Genomic DNA, 16,489 nt, shown 5'->3' on the forward strand with positions numbered 1-16,489 from the left:
CAGTGCCTCAGCTGGGCTTGCTCAGCTGGGTCTGCCCCTCGCTGTTGCCTTCTTGGCCCCAGGCGTTTAACAGAGGGAGCATTAACTAAGTGCAGTGTGGTGCCCCTGAGGGTTGGCACAGTGCTAAGTGCAGGAACCCTGCCGTTTCCAGCCCCAAGTGAGCATCTCCACTCCTCCCAGCATGTCCCGGCCCCGGGTCTCCAAGGTGGCTCACAGCACAGTGGGCACTGGCCCTCCTGCCCTTGCTCTGTTCTTACAAAGCAGGTGGCCTTGAGCAATGTCTCCTAGAGCCTCAGCTGCTTTACCTGCTTTCCTGGGAAGCTGAGAGATGGTGCAGCCAGGTGATTCTTTACTTCTTAGCAGGCTCAGTCCTCAGGCCCCCAGGGGAGAAAGTGACAGGTGTCAAGGGCATGTGGAGTCACGTGTTTAGGACTCACTACAGAGGGTAAGGGCTGTTTGGGGGTCTGAGCTACAGGGCAGGCAGCTAGGTCGGGTTGGGCCTTCTTTGACCCTCTTGTCTTGAGAAACCAGCAGGAAAGCTGGAGGGCTCTGATCACCAAAGTGAGGCCAGCTGCCCCCCCCCCCGACCCCAGACCCCCAAACTGATCTGGTAGCCTCTTCTGAGGAGAGGTCCCGGTTTGAATGAGGGATTATGTGAAGAACATTTGTTTAGAAGTGGGGCTGCAGATTAGGCTTAGAAGTCAGAGAGCCTTGGTGAGTTGAGGATCTGATGGGTGGCCCTGGAGAAATACGACCAGGTTGACCAACCTCCTCAGCTTCTTATTCTGTGTCTTCTGCTGGAGTCCATAGAGTGCTTAACTACCCATGGCAGACCCTGTTGAAAGCAAGTGTATCTGCTCACAGTGTGAGAGAACACAGGTTCTTGGAAAGAGGATGCAGAACTTCCGCCAGATCTTGGAGGGTCTTTGACCTAAAACAGGTGAAGACCACAGGTCTAATCTTCCCTGGGTCTCTTTCTTCCTTTTTCCAGGTGGAAAGCAATGACACATCCAAGGATCCTGCCGTGCCCTCCAAATCCCCATCCACGGCCCAGGACTCAGGCACCTCAGAGTTGTTACCTAATGGGGACTTGGAGAAGCGGAGTGAGCCCCAGCCAGAGGAGGGGAGCCCTGCTGGGGGCCAGAAGGGAGGGGCCCCAGCTGAGGGAGAAGGTGCAGCTGAGACCCCATCTGAAGCCTCCAGAGCAGTGGAGAATGGCTGTTGTGCACCCAAAGAGGGCCGAGGAGCCCCTGCGGAAGAGGGTAAGTCTACGCAGGAGGGTGAGCTGGGGTGAGAACTGGGCTATGGCCTGGAAGCAGCTTGGTAAATACAGCCCCTACACATTTATTTGGCCCACATAATGCTTTAGACATTTAAAAAGAATCATTGCCAGTATTTTAAAATCGGGAATTTTTACATGAAAATCTGGAGTTTTGGCTTTTCATGGAGAGGGGGAAAAGTCTGGTCTGGCAGTAGTGGGTTCGCATAATGCCAGGGATTGCTAGACTAGAACAAGCACGTTCCTCCCTTCCTTTTTGTCTGGTGTGTGCCTCAGTTTCCCCAGGCCTCCCCTCTGGCCTCAGTCTTCGGATGCCCGTTTGCTTCCTCCAGTGCAGAGGGCTGCCGCTGGTTCACTGCTCTGGAAATGTGGTTGTGACAATGAGGCTGAGGGAGGGCCAACCCAGGCCTCTCCATCTGGGGACTTTTTGGCCTCAGAATCCTGGAAAGTTGCCCGCTTTTCTCTTTCAGGTTAAGCCAGAGATTTCAGGGCCAACTAAGCTGTAAACAAGTTAGTAATGAGGACAACTAGCATTTGTACAGGGCTTCACAGTTTACACAGCACTTCCTCATACATTATCACATTTGATCCTCCAGGGCCCTGCCAGGTTGTTTTGCATATGTGCATTTTAATTTCAAAAAGTCTTCCTTCCAAGTATGTATGATGGCATGAGTAAATTGATTAATTGGCATCCTTGTTTTGCATGGATCCAAAACTAATATTTATGCAGAAGGGAACATTTCCAGAAAAGAGATTTCCAAACTTATTTAAAGATATCTTTCATTCATTATTCAACAAACATTTATGATGCTCGACTCTGTGCAAAGCATTTTTTAAGGCAATGTGTATTTGTTTTATTTACTCCAAACAATCCAATTGAAGAAGTATTATTATCCCCACCTTAAGGCGATAAGAATAAAGTTCTGGCTTATAAGATGGCTTGCCACAGCCCCATAAGTGGCAGAGCCAGGAATCACTTAATCTTGCTCCTGTGTCTCTCCTTCTCCTCTGCTATTCTGGAGTGGGGCTTGTCCTCCTTGTGGCCGCTACACTTGACGGGCATGTTTCTGTTAGAGGAAAGAGAAAGACAGCTTCCCTGTGGTTGCTAATAGCAGATGTGCAGAAGAGCCAGGAGCTCATTGTCTTTCCCAGACAGACATGCTAGGCTGGGTTCTAGTGGCTTGCCCCTCTAATCCTAGCTACTCAAGAAGCTGAGATATGAGGATTGCAGTTTAAAGCCAGTCCAGGCAGGAAAGTCTGTGAGACTCTTATCTCCAGTTAACCAGCAAAAAGCCAGAGTGGAATTGTGGCTCAAGTGGTAGAACCTAAATCTTAAGTGGAAATGCCTAAGAGCAAGAGGTAGAGTTCAAGCCCCAATACCAGTGTGTGTATGTGTATGTGCATGTGTGTGTTACATGCGTGCGCACACGCACACACACACACACACACTTCCAGCCTGACTTGATGCTCCCCTAAGGCAAGTGTAGTTGACTTCCAGAGTTCTGGGGTCCTGCTAGCATGGGGAGCAAGCTGTTGCCCTGTCCAGGTGAGTCTCCCCTCATTCTAACTCCAAAGCTCCAGGGCTGCTCTTTGGTCTTGAGGGTTCATTTGCAGTTTGGAATGTCCATGTTTGCATTTCTGGTTGTTCTCAGGAGCTCCTGCCATCAGCCAGTAGATATTCATTAAACACAGTGTAGTCTGTGCCAGGACCCCTGCCCATCTAGGGAAACAGAACCTGGTTCTAGTCTTCCAAAACCTCACTAGGAACACCAAATACTTCAAAATGTGTGATTCTGGGGGCTAGGAGTTTGGCCTAATGGTAGAGTGCTTGCCTAGCATGCACAAAGCCCTGGGTCCGATTCCTTGGCACCACATCCATAGAAATAAGCTGGAAGTAGTGCTGTGAGAAAGTTCAAGGATAGTGTCCAGGCCTTGAGTTCAAGCCCAGGACTGGCCAAAAAGAAAAAAAAAAGTGATTCTGCCTAGTGATCAGTGCTCTAAAGATGCTCTCTCCAAGGTGAAAGCAGGGTACACTGGGATGTGATAGAAGCCCCGAGATGAGAATAGAGAGTAGGCAGCGTGTGAATGGCAGTGGGTGGTAGGTGGCCCAGGCAGGCTTTCATGGCTGCCTTCCCAGGGGTGGTCCAACAGGCCCCTTACTGAAAAGATCACCTTGTGGTATGGATCCCAGATGGACTGGAAGGCTGGGGAGTGGGGAGCCGCTGCAGGCAGTAGGAAAGGCATGGTACTCTGACTGAAAAAGGGGAGGGACACATGCCATAGATACACGAGATTATGAAATCAAGAATGGTTCCTGGGCCAGGCAAGGTAGCACATACCTGTAAACCTAGCTACTCAGGAGGCTGAAAACTAAGGATCTCGGTTCAAAGTCAGCCTGGGGGGATTGGGATGTAGCTCAGTAGCAAAGCCCTTGCCTAGCAAGTGCAACGTCCTGGGTTTGATCCCCAGTACCAAAAAAAAAAAGCCAGCCTGGGCACTAAAGTCCATGAGACTCATATCTCTAACTAACTATCAGAAAACCAGAAGAGGTACTGTGGCTCAAGGGGTAGTGTGGTAGCCTTGAGCTGAAGAGCTCAGGGACAGTGCCCAGGCCCAGAGTCCAAGTCCCACAACCAACAAAAAAAAAAAATGGGGGCCGGGAGTTTGGCCTAGTGGTAGAGTGCTTGCCTAGCATGCACAAAGACCCGGGTTCGATTCCTCAGTACCACATACATAGAAAAAAGCTAGAAATGGTGCTGTGGCTCAAGTGGTAGAGCTCTAGGCTTGAGAAAGGTCCAAGGGCAGTGCCTAGGCCCTGAGCTCAAGGCCCAGGACTGGCACAAATGCTCTTGACCTCAGGAGTCAGAGCAGCTGGAGTGGCTGGGATGCTAGAGTTGTTGAGGTGTTAGCTAAAGAAGTGGGAAGAAGTTCTGAGAGGTGCTGGGGTGTAGAGATCAACCACCACTCCAGCAGCCAGCTGACCCAGAGTCAGCCAGCCAAAACTGCAAGGTTCCAATGAGGAAGGAAACTAAGATGCTGAGGAGGAAGTGACTTGGCTATGGTCTCCTTTCAATTCTTCTCCTTCTGGAGCTCTTTCCAGGGCTGTTCATCCATCCCTCCTGGAATCCCTCTCATTAGTTCCTATATAGCAAAAATGAAGGCCATTAAGAAGTATCATCTGGAGGCCTAGATGTGCTCCAGGAACCCCAGATCCGAAGAGTATGGCTGAGAGGAAGGATCAGAAAGAGGAGATGGAGATGAGCAAAAAGCCAGAAGCCAGCACTTGGATAGGGAGGCCATGTTGAGGGTGGCACCTGCATGTCTAGTCTTGACACATGGTGATCATAGAGACCGGGAGCATAGACTGGCTTTCACTGAGAATTGACAGTGTGTGGAGCTGCGGGAAGGAGAGCCTCGTGAGGTCTGAGAATCCTTACTCTCCGAGGTCATCCTCATGATTTCCATTTTTTAGATGGGGACACTAAGGGTTCAGAAAGGTTAGATAACTTTCCAAAGGTTATACAGCTAGTGAAGAACAAGAAGGTCAGCACAAAGCTCCCCTCTGCTCATACTGGGGCCAGGTACTGGACTAGTGCTGCCCTCTGAGGATACCTGGCCTCCACCCAGTCACAGCCTGCTCTTCAAGGCAAGCTGGGGTGGCTCCTGCTGGAATATACTTTCAGACCAACAGGTAAGCGCTTTACCTCCTTTTTCCTCAGGACCTGAGATGACGCTAGGGGTCATGTTCCAGCCAGGGCCACCCTGGAGGGTATACAGCCACCTGGCCCTACCTGGGACTCTGGGTCAGGAACAGGTGGACTGTAGAGGAACACAGAGAGCAGCTGACTGATTTTATAGGGTTGTGTGGCAGCCTGTTTGTGGTTTACTGGACCAGGCTGCAAGGGGACAGAGGGAGGAAAGACAGAGGGGGAGTGTGTGTGTGTGTGTGTGTGTGTGTGTGTGTGTGTGAGAGAGAGAGAGAGAGAGAGAGAGAGAGAGAGAGAGAGAGAGAGAGAGAGAGAGAGAGAGAGAGAGAGAAAGAGAGCGCGCGAGAGAGCGAGCGAGAGCGCTCACTCAAGTGGGCATGCACCCAGTCAGGGAAAATTGTGGAAAGAAACCTGTTAGAAATTGCATAAGGAAAAGTCAGTCTGTTTGGGGGAGCTTGACGGGGGAATGGGGCACATTAGAGGATGACGCTGGGGAAACCTTGGACTGGGACCCGGCTCGTGAGTCAGAAGCCCTGCCAGCCCCCCAGCTCCTCTTGTAAATCATTCCACTCCCCCAGCCTCAGTTTCCTCCTCTGAAAAACGTGGGGGCTGGACAAGTGCTCAGCCATTACTTCTTTTCTGCGCTGATTTTCTTCCCTCCTAATGAATAAATGGCTGCCCGTAACTGTCATCACGTCGTGGGGGTCCCAGAGGCTGAGGGTCCCGTCCCCACCTGCAGGCCCCCCAGCGGGCCGCAGCCCGATCCAGGGCAGGCGCCCCCTCCTGGCAGCCCAGGCCTGGCCCGGCCCAGCGCCCGTGATCCACAGGGAAGGGGCCGGGCCGGAGAGGCCAGAGGGGGGGCCCCGAGAAATGTGGGGGAGCCGGCGGCGGTAGGCGAGCGGAGGTAGAGGAAGGAGGGGGAGGGAAGAGAGACGTGGGCACAGCGTACCTCACCGGGCGGGTCACGTAGGCTGCGCTGGCCAGTGCGTGGCTCTCCCACCCACACGCTGCGTGACAGACACCGCGCTCGACACGCCCCCTCGGTGGACACGCCCCCTCTCCGGACACGCCCCCTCTCCGGACACGCCCCCTCCCCGGGCCCACGGGGCGGCCCGCAGGGGCTCGGCCTTCCAGCCTGCCGCGCTGCTGCTGTCACCCAGGCCGGGGAGCCCCCCGGGGTGGCAGGGCCACCCAGGCCAGGTCTGCCAAGCCGGACGGAAGCACCCCCGCCACACCCACCTCAGCTGAGGATTGGAAGCCATAAATGCTGCGGTGGTTTCCGCCCCAGAGCTGGGAGAGGAGCAGGGGCTGTTTTTTCCGTTTGGGGTTCTTTGTCTACCCCCCCACGCGCACCCCTCAGAGCCAGCCCCACTAACCTTCTTTGGGCCCAAGCTTCGTACTTGGCTTCAGAGGGAGGAATGTGGGGGGGCCTGCACAAAGAAGGGGTTCGGCCCTCCCCTGCCCGGGAAGGGGAGGCCATCCACCAAGCCCTCAGCCAGCAGCCACACGCGTGCGGCTGTGTTGGCCCCCAGAGGGTCTCGGCGGGACTGCGGGGGGCGCGGCAGCCCTGAAGCCCAGGGCTAGGGCTGGTGCTGCGGGCACTCGTGCCCCCAGGCCTGGCGCTCCTACCTGACACAAAGCTGTGCAGGAACTTGGGACACACGAGGCACAGAGGAGCGGGAAATGCCATGTGTCAGGGAATCTCGGGGAAGGAGAGCATCACCGACGTGTACAGACGGTTAGTGTGTGAGCAGCCCTGCTCTGCACACTGACTGCTTACCCGTCCCAGGGATTTTAGAACATTTATCCACCTTGTTTCTGTGAGGAAACAGGAGAGGTCAGGGAGGTCACAGTGAAATGGGAACACAGGCCTTCAGGATTCCACGCTGAGCTCAGGAATGGAGGGCAGGGAGGGGACCGTGCTGTTGAGCATTGCAGGGGGACTTTGTAAACATGATGTTGCTTAGCTAGACTCTTGTTCTGGTGTACCTTTCTTACCACATAAAGAAGCAAAGGCTCCAGGGGCAGAGGAGAAAGCACCTTCTTGAGGATCTGAGATGATGGACCAGAGACCATAGTCCAGATTTGTCCCAGCATCGGAACCAGAACCCCAGTGTGTGTGTGTCTGTCTCTCTCTGTCTCTCTCTCTCTTTCTGTCTCTGCTCCAGGCCTTGTACTTGAGTCCTTGGGGCCAGCACAGTGCCTGTCTCGCATGTGGCATGTCAACATGCATGACACATAAACAACCAAGTGCTGGGAGGATCCTGTTCCCCACGCATAGCAGGGCCCCTGCTTCAGTGCGGCCTCTTTGTTAGCTACCTACAACCCTGCCAAAAGTACTCTTTTTCTTCCCTCTCCACAGGCAAAGAACAGAAGGAGACCAACATCGAAACCATGAAAATGGAGGCAAGTGTTTTCCTCACCCTCTGGGGCTCTGTGGATCCTGATTCTAGAAGAAAGCCACCTCTGACGGCCTGTGGCGAGTGTGTGTGAGGGGGGCCGGAGGGTGGGTCCCCACCCTTTCTTTGATATCCCTCTGTGAAAGGAGAGGAAGTGGGGGTGGAGGCTGGAAGTCCCCCAGTCAGGCAGCCAGCTCATCCTCCAGAGATCACACCCCTCCCCTCACAGCTGTGTCCACATGCCCCTACCAGCCGCACATCCCTCAGTTATTTGGTCCAGACAGGGCCTGCCTGCCCCAGTGCTTCCTGGCCAACCTCTTTTGGCCAGGAGCCACAATTCCCATTTTGTTGGAGGTGACTGGCGCCTCATGTACCCCTCCAGGAGGTGGCAAACCTGAAAAAGCATCAGTACCCACCTTAATGCCTGTCTGTGTCTCTGCCATCTCTCTGCCCTAGGGTTCCCGGGGCCGGCTGCGGGGTGGCCTAGGCTGGGAGTCCAGCCTCCGCCAGCGGCCCATGCCGAGGCTCACCTTCCAGGCAGGGGACCCCTACTACATCAGCAAGCGCAAACGGGACGAGTGGCTGGCTCGCTGGAAAAGGGAGGTGAGGTGCCTTCTGCCCTGGGCCCCAGCTTATCCTACAGAACCGGAAAACTAAAAGGCAGCTCCAGCCACACTCTGGCACTGTTGACAGGCTCTGGCTCAGCTGTGTTTCCCCCCTGACTCTATCATTTCCAGAGACCTACTTGATGATCCCTAAGCAGTGGCTGCTGCATTTGTTTTTTTCACCTAATAGTTACAGAGCACTTACTGTATTCCAGGCAGTGTGCCCAATTCCTGTTCACATTGGGTCAATATTCTGATGGGAGAAATGGGATAGAACACAGATAAGGGGAACCAAAGGGCCCACTCTAGGCTAGGCCAGGTGGTTGAGAGGCCTCTAGGAGGAGATAGCATTTCAATTAAGATCTAAAGGAGCCAAAGAGCTGGCTCTGAGAATGGGTGGGATGGCAGAGGTGACTACATAAGCAAAGTACTGACTTGCTTGGCAGATCTATGTCTGGTGAGAAGGGAGAAAGTGGAGTCAGGCAAGGCTGGGAGACAGCAGAGGTCCTCCAGGGCCCAGGGTCCTGGCCAAAGCTGGTTCCTAACTATCTTGGGTAGCAATGGTGGCATCTGTGCCACCATGGAATGGGTCTTTCAATGCAGCAGTGGAAACAGAACAACTTCAGGCTGTGTCTTGGAGGTGGAATCTTCAGCACTTGCTGATGGATGGGAAGGACAGAGAACCCCAGGGCATAATGGTTGAACCATCTATTTCCATTGTAGGAGAAGGGAGGAAAAGGGTTGGGTGATGGGAATTCCTGGTGTGAGGTGCTTGGGCCTGGAGGCTGGGTTGGGCAAGAGCAGAATCTAGCATTTCAACCCCCCAGAAGCCTGGGAGCTCACCTAGCAGAGAGAATTCTAGAATCCTGCCTGGGAGGGGACTGGCAGAGCTGGGAGTATATCCTAGCAGCTTTCTGAGGGAAGCTGGGCTGCGGACAGGCCTGGGCACTGGGCAAGCATGTGGGAGTTAGTGCTTTTCTTAAGAGAAACTTGTGTGTGCTGGAAGCCTGGTAGAAACAGCTCATGGGGAGATGGGAGGGTGGCAGCAAAGGAAAGAGGGGAGAAAACTAGACCAGACAGGAGGAATCCCTTCTCCAAGCACAAGGGTAGGAAGAGAGCTGAGAGTGCTGCAGCAGGGAAAGATATTTCACCCTAGCTCTCCCTCAAGTGTGAGAGCTGGCTCTTAGGAAAAGTTCCAAACCTGTGAAGGGGAGGGGGAGGTGCTCATTTCTGAGGCCTTGATTGTTCCCTTCTGGATCCAGGAAGATGGAAGTTACTTCTGGAAGAGCCTGGGAAAAGGGCAGCTTGTCCAAGGTCTGAGAGCGGGGAGCCCCAGCCTGGGTGCTGAGCACTGCCCATTCAGTGGACTTTAAGAAAGTGGGCTCTGCTCTCCATTTCCCTTCCAAAAGCCAGAGGGAGGGGCTTTGCATCTTACCCCCTGTTCTTTATGATCTTGAGGACCCCCTGAGAAACACTGGTAGCTTTCAAGGTGTGCTTGTCCCCTGAGACCAAAGAGCAGTGCCTGTTGCTGAGTAAGCAGTGTAATGGGGCTACTCAGCTCAGCTCAGCTTAGCTCAGCTCTTTGACCTTTGGCCTTTTCAGAAACAGCCTCTCTTCAGTTTTCTGATGTCTCTTCAGAGCCACGACTGAAGCCTCCATGTCTGTGTGCTGAATCAGATAGGGCACTCACTAGAAGCCGAGCTTGAGGGTGCAAGTCACTGCTGAGTATCAGTGGCTCACATCTGTAATCCTAGCTACTCAGGGGTCTGAGATCTGAGAATTGGGGTTCACAGCTAACCTGCAGGAAAGCCTTTTTTTCCCCTTGAACTCAGGGCCTGAGCACTGTCCTTGGGCAATCTCAAGGCTAGAGGTCTAGCAGTTAGCCCACAGTACCAGTTCCAGCTTTTTTTATGCATATGGTACCAAGGAATCTATCCCAGGTCTTTATGCATGCTAGGCAAGCACTAAGCCAAACTCCCGGCCCAGGAAAGCCCTTTTTTAAAAAAATTATTATTTGTGTGTAGGGAGCGGTCATGGAGCTTGAGCTTGGCCTGGGTGCTGTCCTTGAGTTCTGCAGCTCAAGGCTACCGCCCTACCCTTGAGCCAAGCCCCACTTTCAGTTTTCTGGAAGTTAATTAGAGAAGATTCTCAGGTCTCTTTGTGCCTGGCTGGAAAGCCTTTTTTTAACCAGCAAAAAAGCCAGACGTAGAGCTGTGACTTAAGTGGTAGAGTGTCACTTGAGCAAAAAAGATAAGTGACAGTGTCCAGGCTCTGAGTTCAAGCTGCAGTACCAGCACACACACATGCACGAAGTTATTACCCTCCGCAGGAACTGAAGCTACTTCACTTGGGACCAAGTTTGGCTTAGTGGTAGAGTGTTCGCCTAGCATGCATGAAGCTCTGGGTTTGATTCCTTGTTATCAACATACACAGAAAAAGCCAGAAGTGGCACTGTGGCTCAAGTGGGAGAGCACTAGCCTTGAGCAAAAATTGTCCAAGGACAATGTCCAGGCCCTGAGTTGAAGCCCCAGGACTGGCAAAAACAAATCCAAACCCTCAGACTTCTCTTGGTGTTCATTATGCATCTGCAAGATGAACTGAACTGAAATTTGAGGAAGTGGGGGGAGGCATTTCTATAGCATGCACAAGGTCCTGAGGCACAAACCAAACCAGCTGACCTATTCAGGAAAGGAAGTTTGTTGTGGTAGGGCTCAGTGGATGCAGACAGGGAGCATAGGAAGAAAACTGGAAAGGCAGAAAGCCAGGTGAGCCTGCGGGGCTGTGTTCTGTGTTCTGTTTCCACTAGACCTCACTCTATGCCTGCCCCTGGTCCTAGTGGACACAACTGACTTACCAGAGGAGTCTTCTTTACTCAGAATGCCCTTCCTCCCAGACCCCTTTCCTCTTCCCTCGACCAGCTTGTCAGTCAAACCATAGTTACTGAGCAAAGACTACTCTTTACTTTTCCATTTAACTAAAATGACGTACCTCCTTAGGCTTTCCCCCACCCTCCCCATCCCCAACTCAGAGTAAAAGGAAGACTTAGAACGCCACTGACTGGGAAGGAATTTCAAGTGGGTGGGTGAGGAAAGTAGGACACTTCCTTTCCCTGAGGCTGACCTGGGAATTCCTGCTGGAGCGGGGAGCTGTTCTCTCTTACCTCCTGTTCTCTCTGCCTCTTCACCAACACTGCTGCAGAACCTGCAGGGCTTGGCCTTGTCCTACCTCATGTCAGATAGCCTCTGGATGTTTCTCCAAGCTTCAGCTCAACCAGCACAGAGATTTTAGGACTGAATTATAGCCCTTGAATCTTATGCCTCATTCATGTCTTTACCTGATCAGACTCTAAGCTACCACCAGCAGGGGCACCATCTTAGTGTTCCAGGATCTAGTCTTTTTCCTGGCTCCCACCTTCAAGGTGGGGAGCCCAGACTTAGGCATTAGGCACTCAGAACTCGATAGTGAGGATTATGAATAATCTCTCTCACCCGAGAATCCTCCCTTCCTGCCTTTGTTATAATTCTGTCCTCACTGGCAGTTTCCCCAAGATGCAAAACCTTGGTATTCCTGACCAGCAGGGGGTGCTGTTCCCCATTACCTTTGGCGGCACTTTGGATGCTGACTCCAGTAAGTCCTGCCTCCTGGATGGAGACTTTAGCATCACTTAACCTCCCCTTGAACTGAGGGTCCCCTCTGTTGGTAGACTTGGTTGTGCCCCACTCTGGCTAGTTCATTTTCTGTCTCTATCCAACCTAAGTGGAGGTTCTAGGGACACGTCTGTCCCCAGAGCTGACCCTGCAGAGGCTGGCAGAGGCAGTAAAGGTGTATTGAAGAAATAATCCTAGGGCTGGAGGTGAAGCTCAGCAACGGCCCAGCAAGCACAAGGGCAGGTTCAAACCCTAGTACCACCAAAATAAAAAAAAAAATGATCCTCTGCCAGGCGCGGTGGCTCACGCCTGTAATCATAGCTATTCAGGAGGCTGAGATCTGAGGATCAAGGCTCAAAGCCAGCCTGGGCACAAAAGGACCTGAGACTTTTATCTCCAATTAACTTCTAGAAAATGGGAAGAGGGGCTTGGCTCAGGGCAGGGTGGTAGCCTTGAGCTGAAGAGCTCAGGGAAAGGGCCCAGACAAGGCCAAGTTCAAGTCCCATGGCCTCCCCCTCCACCCCCCCCAAAAAAAGAAGAAAGAAAAAGCCAGAAGTGGTGCTGTGGCTAAAGTGATAGAATGTTAGCCTTCAGAAAGCCCAGGGACAGTGTTCAGGCCCTGAGTTCAAGTCCTAGGACTGGCAAAAAAAAATCATGTAAATACTTCTCAAATACAAATACGTCCATATTATTAAAAACAAAAACAGAAAAGAAAAAAAAAAAACGTAGGCTGTGAGTGTGGCTTGAGTACACCTGTCTGGCACACATGAGGGCCTGAGTTCAAACTTGATCAGTACCATAAAAAAAAGTCTGCCCTTACAATTTTAACTCATTCAAAATACTTTAGAGGTATCTGATGCTACCAGATTATACATACAAGTTTTTTCCTATGTGCCTGTGTGTAAATAAACAGTTTGGCTTCACCTTTTTAACTTTTCCACAAATGGACTCTAGTTTCATTTTTTTTTTTTTTAACAATACACCTGGCCCATTTAGCGACATAATTACTATTTTATTCTACCATTTGGATTAGCTATGGTTTCATCTCACCAGCGAGTGGTGAGTGGACATTATGTTATTGATTATGCTTTGCTCTGTGGGCATGAAGGAAGCCACCATGCTCGTTCGTGCTTTCTGTGACACACACACGTCAGTACATAAGGAAGTAGGGATGGGGTGAAAATCCACAGAGTTCAGTCACAGTTGGGCCCTCCTGACCATTGCTGCTGTCTTTGTTTTAGGTGCTAGAGAAGATGTTAACCTTGAGATGATTCTTGTCAGGTGACAGGCAGGTCCTGATGAAGCTCTGTAGCTTCTCAAGAGTAGCTTTGGTCCCTTGTGGGATGTTACTGAGATCAGCCCTTCCTAGAAGACAAGGTAACTGTACAGAGAATGGCTTACTGCAAAGACAGATGCAAAATGGAGGTGGGAATGGAGGCTTTGCTTCTGCTGCTTAACTCATAGGCCCAGCAAATGCAACATCTAAGCACCTCTCACAAGAGCAGCCTCCCATCACTTTTTTAGTAGTTAAAAAAAAAAAATCTGGGGCCCGGAGCTTGGCCTAGTTGTAGAGTGCTTGCCTAGCATGCATGAAGACCCAGGTTTGACTCCTCGGTACCACATACATAGAAAAATGTAGGTGCTGTGGCTCGAGTGGTAGAGCTCTAGCCTTGAGAAAGTCCAAGGACAGCGCTCAGAGCCCTAAGTTCAGTCTCCAGGACTGGCAAAACCAAAACCAAAACCAGTGAATGTGGGGGCAGTCCTGTAACAGTTCAGCCTGGGGTGCTGCCGAGCTAGAGGAGGGGCTGCACTTGTACTAAGCTCCTACTTGCCTGGCACCAGGCTGAGAGCATTCACTTTATCACAATCCTATCACAGGTTCTCGCATTTATCGTTATTACTATGTACTTGTCTTTAGTGCTAGAGGCACAAAGTTCTACCACTGACCTATATACTCAGCTTCGCTAAGAAATACTGTAGAAAATAACATGCTGGCGACTCACACCTATAACCCTAGCTACTCCGGAGGCTCAGATTTGAGGATCAAGCAGCAAAGTGTCTGAGGCTCTTATCTCCAGTTAACTACTCCTCAGAAGAAGCTGGAAGTGACACCATGGCTCAAGTGGTACAGCATTAGCCTTTACCAAAAGACACTCAGGAGTAATGTCCAGGCACTGAGTTCAACCACTAGGAAACCTCCGCCCCCATACACACACACATACAAAAGAAGTATTGTAGAAAAGTAACCTGACTCTGGTTCTCGGACTGTTCAGTTTTGCAGCCAGGGGTGCACTGGGTAAAATAGATGGATAAAGAGCAAGGCTAAGCCAAGCGCAGTGGCTCACACCTGTAATCCTAGCTACTCAGAAGGCTGAGATCGGAGGATTGTGGTTCAAAGCCAGCCTGGGCCCAAAAGACCATGAGACTCTTATCTCCAGTTAACCAATAGAAAACCAGGGGCCAGGAGCTTGGCCTAGTGGTAATGTGCTTGCCTAGCATGAATGAAGCACTGGGTTTGATTCCCCAGACCAAATACACAGAAAAAGCCAGAAGTGGCGCTGTGGCTCAAGTGGCAGAGTGCTAGCCTTGAGCAAAAAGTGTCCAAGGACAGTGCCCAGGCCCTGAGTTCAAGCCCCAGGACTGGGGAGAGGGGAAAGAAAAGAAAAGAAAGAGAAAAGGAGAAGTGGGGCTGTGGTTGGAGGGTGGAGTTGAAGAGCTCAGGGACAACGCCCAGGCCCAGGGGTAGGGTGGTAGCCTTGAGCTGAAGAGCTCAGGGACAGTGCCTTGGACCAGAGTTCAACCCCATGATCCAAAAAAAAAAAAAAGAGCAAGGCTAAATAAGGTAATTGAGCAGGTCTGCATTCATTTACCACACCCGAATTTCTGCAGGGGGCCTCAAAACTGGTTTTCCTGCTTTCTCTTAGTGGGCTTGGAAGAGCGACACTGCCGCAGACCTTCCTTCACTGGTTCCTGGGCAGCCATTGTCCAGGCTAACCCTCTTCTTTCTTTCTTTCTTTCTTTCTTTCTTTCTTTCTTTCTTTCTTTCTTTCTTTCTTTCTTTCTTTCTTCTTCTTCTTCTTCTTCTTCTTCTTCTTCTTCTTCTTCTTCTTCGTCTTCTTCTTCTTCTTCCTCCTCCTCCTCCTCCTCCTTCTCCTCCTTCTTCTTTTGCCTGCCTGCCGTCCCTTCCTTCCTTCCTTCCTTCCTTCCTTCCTCCCTCCCTCCCTCCCTCCCTCCCTCCCTCCCTCCTTCCCTTCCCTTCCCTCCCTCCCTCCCTCCCTCCCTCCCTCCCTCCCTCCCTCCCTTCCTCCCTCCCTCCCTTCCTTCCTTCCTTCCTTCCTTCCTTCCTTCCTTCCTTCCTTCCTTCCTTCCTTCCTTTCTCTAGAGTTAAGGACCAAACTAAGGGCCTTGTTGAGCTACCTCGCCAACCCCAGGTTGACCATCTTGCCCAACTTCCTAGGGCTCCTTTTAAACGCCCTGCTCTATCCTCCTGGCTCCATGCTCCTGTCTCTGCCCTGCCCTTGACTTGCTGTTTTCTTGAGACTATATGTCTCACTGTGTGAAACTGGATTAAGAGAATGCTGGAATGAGAATCATGAGGTACGGCTTCCGGTCTCAGCTTCTGCCTGATTAATTAATTTAAGGAGTTCTTTCTTCTCTCTGCACTTCAGTTTCCTGGTTTATAATGTGACAGAAATAGACTAGATGTCTACAGAAATTCTAAAATCTTTCGAAGAGGGGACCAGAACCATGATCTGTAGCTTGTTTTGTCACCAGTACTACTACATAAATCCTAAGTTAAATGTGTAAGTCAATTCCCAGCCTTCAAAGGGCTCAAGTGGTAGAGCAGCAGTGATGAAGAAAAAAGCTGAATGAAGCCAGGCATGCTCACACCTGTAATTCTAGCTACGCCAGAGGCTGAGATCTGAGGATTGCAGTTTGAAGCTAGCCTTCAGCAGAAAAGCTCTGGGACAGGACCCAAGCCCTGATTTCAAATCCATGAAAGAGAAAAGTTAAAGGAAGGTGATCACTGGGGCTTTCTGCCTTCATGAGAAATGAAAGCTTGAGGACTTGCAGCCAGGAGCAGGAGTGTGAGAGAACCTGGTAGCATCTGGAGGAAGCTCATTCTGGCCACATGGTAGGGGGTTCAGAGAGCAGATGCAGACTTGGGGGAACAGCTGGAACTTGTCTAGGTTGGAGGGTGAGGAGGAGAAAACTGCCCCGTATTTGCAGGTCTAGCTAGGAAACACTGGAGGAAGAACAGGTTCAGAGCAGGAGGTGGAGATGAACTTGTTGAGCAGTGCTTTTCATTTTAGGAAAATCCAATTCAACCATCTTTCCCTTGTTTTCCTTTGATTCCTGAGGCTTGTTTCTAAGAATTCTCTGCCTTCCTCAAAGCCATGGAGATTTTCTTTTCTTTCTTTCTTTCTTTCTTTTTTTTTTTTTTTTTTGGTGGGTCATGGGGCTTGAACTCTGGGCCTGGGCATTGTCTCTGAGCTCTTCAGCTCAAGGCTACCATCCTACCCCTGAGCCACAGCCCCACTTCCCATTTTTTAGTGATTAATTGGAGATAAGAGTCATTCTCTAGTGCCTGGGCTGGCTTTGAACCGTGATCCTCAGATCTCAGCCTCCTGAGTAGCTAAGATTACAGGCTTGAGCCACTGGACTGCTGCCATGGAGATTTCCTGTTAGGAAGGCAGGGCTTCAGTTAGGTTTTAGATCTGCTGCCTTTTTTTATTATTATTATTATCGGTCATGGGGCTTGAACTCTGGGCCTGGGTATTGTCTCTGAGCTCTTCAGCTCGAGGCTATGGCCTTACCCCTTGAGCCACAGCCCTGTTTCCCATTTCCTAGA

The 16,489-nt window shown here is 51.3% G+C and overlaps 1 protein-coding gene across 2 annotated transcripts in view; it reads left to right on the forward strand.

The window, feature by feature from the left end:
• The window catches only part of Dnmt3a (DNA methyltransferase 3 alpha), a 98,079-nt gene that overhangs the window by 53,576 nt on the left and 28,014 nt on the right, over positions 1 to 16,489 (forward strand). For both annotated transcript variants that reach the window (XM_090337343.1, XM_090337344.1), the window contains exons 4-6: positions 992 to 1,262; positions 7,349 to 7,392; positions 7,842 to 7,988. In XM_090337343.1, coding sequence (XP_090193469.1) covers positions 992 to 1,262; positions 7,349 to 7,392; positions 7,842 to 7,988 — 462 coding nt within the window. The remainder of the gene's footprint in view (positions 1 to 991; positions 1,263 to 7,348; positions 7,393 to 7,841; positions 7,989 to 16,489) is intronic.

This window comes from Megascapheus bottae, chromosome 7 (genome assembly GCF_031878675.1).
Source record: "Megascapheus bottae isolate mThoBot1 chromosome 7, mThoBot2.hap1, whole genome shotgun sequence".
Taxonomy (NCBI): Eukaryota; Metazoa; Chordata; class Mammalia; order Rodentia; family Geomyidae; genus Megascapheus; species Megascapheus bottae.